Source organism: Cyprinodon variegatus, unplaced genomic scaffold, assembly GCF_000732505.1.
Source record: "Cyprinodon variegatus isolate N-32 unplaced genomic scaffold, C_variegatus-1.0 Scaffold1597, whole genome shotgun sequence".
Taxonomy (NCBI): domain Eukaryota; kingdom Metazoa; phylum Chordata; class Actinopteri; order Cyprinodontiformes; family Cyprinodontidae; genus Cyprinodon; species Cyprinodon variegatus.
In genome coordinates, this window is record NW_015152050.1 from 96,570 (window position 1) to 101,058 (window position 4,489).

Sequence of the window (4,489 nt, forward strand, 5' to 3'; positions counted from 1 at the left end):
TTCAGTTTATTGGTTGTGTCCAGACCTCCATCTGTCTGATCATCCTCCTGCTGGAAGCCTGGGATCTTCTTCATATATTATATTCTTGTGCTGGAACCCGTTTTCCAGCCTCTTCCTCTTTGCCTCCTTCCCTTCTCTGATCTTAAGTTGCTTCTAAATTCTCCTCATCATTTCCTTCTCTTCCTCCTTAAAGGCTGTTTGTTCTTGTTGAGCACTTCCTTCAGATCACCTGTGATCCATGGTTTATTGTGATCTAATTTCCCAAGAAGATGTCTTCCTTCAGAGATGCAGGAATCTTTGATATTTGCATAAAACAAGATAAAAGTTTAGTTTTCTCTGTTTTAGCAGCTGACAAACTTCTGGAACGATGGCGGAGTAGCAGAGATGTTATTAAAACCACCAGGCATTGCCACAAATGCATTTGGCTGTTGTATCTGTAGCTAAGCAACGACAGAACTGATGACATCACATTGAGTGAAGGTGGACTATAAAGGGTTTATCACCAACACTGCCAACCCTCCTCCTTTGAGTTTCCCAGTCTTCTTTAAATCTCAGTCTGCTGGTACGGTCAGAAAGCCTGGCAGGGAGACGTTGGAGTCTGAGAAATGATCCTGCAGCCATGTTTGAGTAAAACACGTAAAGCTGCATCACTGATATTCTGGCTGGGTCCTTCCTAAGGTTTGGAGTTCTTCTTGCTCCTTTCCTCACATTGCAAATGTTGATTGATGGAAGAGATGGCTTAAATTTCCTGCTCCTTCAGCTTAACTTTGCTCCTGCTTTGCATCCCTTCCACCTCCTTTTCAGCTAAACTTGTACTTGCAGAGATACATTATTTCAGCTTTACAAATGTTAATGGGTGTAAAATAATACAATTTGCAGTGGTTGCGCATCATAACAAGTGTCTGAAATGGTAAGAAAGAATTTGAGAAAATCCATCAAGCTCCACAGCATCAAACAGGCAAAAAACAATCTGATCCATGAAGAGGGAAGCTAACATTCTATAGGAAGGAACGGCAGAATTAAGCTAGCAGAACTCACACCTGCAGCAGTGCAATGCCAGTATTCAGCAACAGAGCTAGAATCCTGATTTTCTGATTTCTGATTTAGAAGTCTGTTATTCTCCTTTCCAACAGTTGTTACCTGGAATAGCATCTGGAGGAAGTTTTCCGGTGGCCAGCATGATGTCCCTGAAGTTCAGAGAGCTGTAGTAAACGTGACACGTCTGCAGAGAGGAGCTGCTGGAGGAGGAGTGGCGGAGAGGGGAGGTGATCCAGCGCAAGGAGGACAGGTCACCTCGAGTCAAAACATTGATGAATGCAGACTCTGTCAGCTCCTCCTTTGGCTCTGGAAAACAGAAAACACGACCATGAGGAGGCGAAGTGACCTAAACCACCTAGTGTGAGAAAAGAAAACGGATTCCTGTGCTGCATCAAGTCTCCAAACCAGGGTCGGTCCAAACATCAAGCATCTCCTCTACTGCTGAGATTGCAGCTGCAACAGACTCAGTGAAGCTGGACTAAATTTATCAAGCTTTTACCTTGAGAGATGAGCTGGTGTCTGAAAGTTCCCCAACGGCCGTCTCTGAACACATTCATCACCAGATCCCCCTCCATCGCTGACTCCGTGGACTTCTGGCCAGGCTCCAGGCATGGCGTTGCTGAAGATCCATTCAGATTGGACACAAACATGCAGCTGGTGGAGAAGCAAACACATGAAAAAATCTGATAGACGTGAGAAACGGCTCAACCTGAGGAAACATGGGTCCATAGCGCCTCACCGGATCCGGCTGCCACCAGGCTCCTGACGCAGACAGTTGACCATTCCCACAATCCCACTGTGGGCCTCTGACGACATCAGCCACACGGCGGCGTCTGATGGATCTGCCAGAAGGGCCTGCAGAACCAATCAGAACCAATCAGAACCAATCAGACAACTGCTGCAGGATGCTGACAACAAAGGTCAGTCATTCATTATTGGAGACTTAGAAAGTTATTCTGTTATTCTAAACCAGAGGAGTAACTCCCTGAAGGTCCTCCTCCTAACGGACCTTCTCCAGAGGAATAAGGAGGTCCTCCTCCTAACGGACCTTCTCCAGAGGAATNTCAAGGCAGGAGGTCTATAGTCACTTAGGACTGCTGGCTGAGTCTTCTTTGGTCCTGGATCAAGGCAGGAGGTCTTCCACATCCCTGGAACTGTCTCCAGGGTCAGACTAAGGGGGAGAGGTGCTGTAGAATCCCACAGAGCTGCTCTGCTCAGACCTTCAGGACTCTGACACCATCAGGACCTGCTGACTGATCACCATCCAGTCTCTCCTGTTGCCTCTTTACTGACTTCTAGAGACAGACAGGTGGAAGGTGGAGGGAGCAGCACCACCTGCTGGTCTGGCTGATAATAGAAGCAGGAGAGTGAATGTCAGAGGAGGGCAGGATGTCCATGTGACTGAGGGCAGGAGAGGAAGATGCTGAGTTAGTGACTCCCAGTCTGCAGCTTGCAGAGCTTCTTCAGCTTCCTGTGGCCATATTCTTCCATTTTTTATGCAGGTTACATGGCCTACACTGAGCAGAGAAAACTAGATTGTGATCTGATTTCCCAAGAGGAGTTTTACCTTCAGAGACGTTGGAGTCCTTAACTTTTGCATAAAAGTCCAAAGTTTTGTTTTCTGTTGTGCAGCAGCTGAAACACTAATGGAACGTTGTCAGTGTAGCAGAGAGTGAGGGTGTGATTAAAATCAACAGTTACTGCCAGAAATTAATTTGGCTGTTGTGTCTGTAGCTTAGCAACAGCTGAACTGATGACATCACTCAAAGTATCAGGAACAGCTAAAGGTGGAATGTAAACAGTTTCTAAAGCAACACTGGTAAACTCTCTGGGTAAATAAAATGGAAACCAACAGTTGAACATGCGAGCTGCAGTGATGAATCTTCTAACATGTCCTGGATGACATCATCGGTTGTTCTCTAACACTTCTTTGAGTTTTCCAGCCTTCTGTAAATCTCTGATGCTTTTACTGATGAAAGCTGAGCTCTGGTTCATCGATCCGTTTCTGGACCAGCCTGGAACCAGAACTCACTGTGGTTCTGTATCAAAGCGGGGACACCCACGCTCCCTCTTTGGATGCAGAAAGGAAATAAAGTCTTTCACATATCTGAGGTTTGAGGGTTACATTTAAAACGTTGGGCTAAACGTCTCTCCTATGATGCTCCTGGCAGACACACCTGAGCCGTATTACCTGAACTGGATCTGCAGCAGCCATCTTCATCCAACTCATTCTGACCGTTTATACTGAACGACATAAAGAATGGTTTGAATACTTTGAGATTATTTTTATTTGAAATGTTGATCTTATTACTGCATGTAGATAAAAGTTGTACTTTTATTTATTTATGTTGTGTGGAAATGACAGTGAGTTAAGTGGAAGATTGGTGTTAGGAATAAACAACAGTAGAAATATTAACACATCAGCTTTTAGACTTTTATTGATTTCTGGAAAACAGTTACAGCAGCCATAATGTTTCAGTCATTAAACAAAACGGTGCTTTTTAATGAATCAATGTGTGAGAACATGGGACCCTCTCACAGCCTTTAGCTTCACTCAGACCAGCTGGTCGGATAACAAAAGGAAAACCTTCATTTAAACAATAATTTCTGCCCAGTTTGTACTTCAGGCACACCGTAGGGTTCAGGTCCAGGTTTTAAGGCAGACGCTTTATTTAATGTTTGAAATGAACATGAATTTAGTCTTTATGAAGAGCGTGAGATGAGATGCAGGTTATTGATGGGATTTAAAGGGCAGCCTGTTTTCTCAGACAGTCCTCTGCTCTGCACCTGCTCACCGTCTCTTTTCGCCCAGGTTGGGTCAGAGAGGAAGAGGCATAAATCACTGCAGTGAGATAACGACGGGAGGAAGACGACCTGAGTGTGTGAAGCTAGCATAACGTGAGCAGGCGATGAAACCCGATCCACAAAGTTTTCCTGAAGGCATGTTTTTCCAGCGCCGGGCTCAGACGTTGTATTCAAACACAGCAGAGCTTCAAGTAGCTCCTGCCGCTTTCTCTGTTGTTTTTTGGGGGTTGACTTTGCCCTCCCCCTCCTGTTTACTTTTGCCGGGGCTCCCAGGAGGCACAGGGTGTAGCCAGTCCTCGACAGCCTGCAGTGTCTGGGCTGAGGATTTACTCTTGTCTCCTCACCTGCAGGGGTCTCTGCTTAGATTAATGCTCCACACACAGGGACCTCGGGTTTCACATAAAATAAACCAGCTTATCCCGCATACCGCCTTCCCTGATGATGAATTATGATGGCGACTTCAGCCAGCATAGAAGACATGAAACATACGAGACATAACCCCATGTCAGCTCCACCTCTTAGTGCTCCAAAAATATCTCCACTTTCTTTAGATGTATGGAGCAACAAGAACAGACACATAAAAGCATTTATGCTTATTTATGACTCATTTTGAAAGAGCAGAGGAATTAAGAAACAAATTTCGAGG

General features: G+C 45.3%; 1 protein-coding gene across 1 annotated transcript in view; it reads right to left on the minus strand.

The window, feature by feature from the left end:
- The window catches only part of LOC107104036 (fatty acid synthase-like), a 6,272-nt gene extending 4,378 nt beyond the window's left edge, over positions 1 to 1,894 (minus strand). The window contains exons 1-3 of the mRNA XM_015403941.1: positions 1,778 to 1,894; positions 1,538 to 1,692; positions 1,141 to 1,344 (exon numbers count right to left, since the gene is read on the minus strand). Coding sequence (XP_015259427.1) covers positions 1,141 to 1,344; positions 1,538 to 1,692; positions 1,778 to 1,854 — 436 coding nt within the window. The 5' untranslated portion in view covers positions 1,855 to 1,894. The remainder of the gene's footprint in view (positions 1 to 1,140; positions 1,345 to 1,537; positions 1,693 to 1,777) is intronic.
- Between the last annotated feature and the right edge of the window lie 2,595 nt (positions 1,895 to 4,489).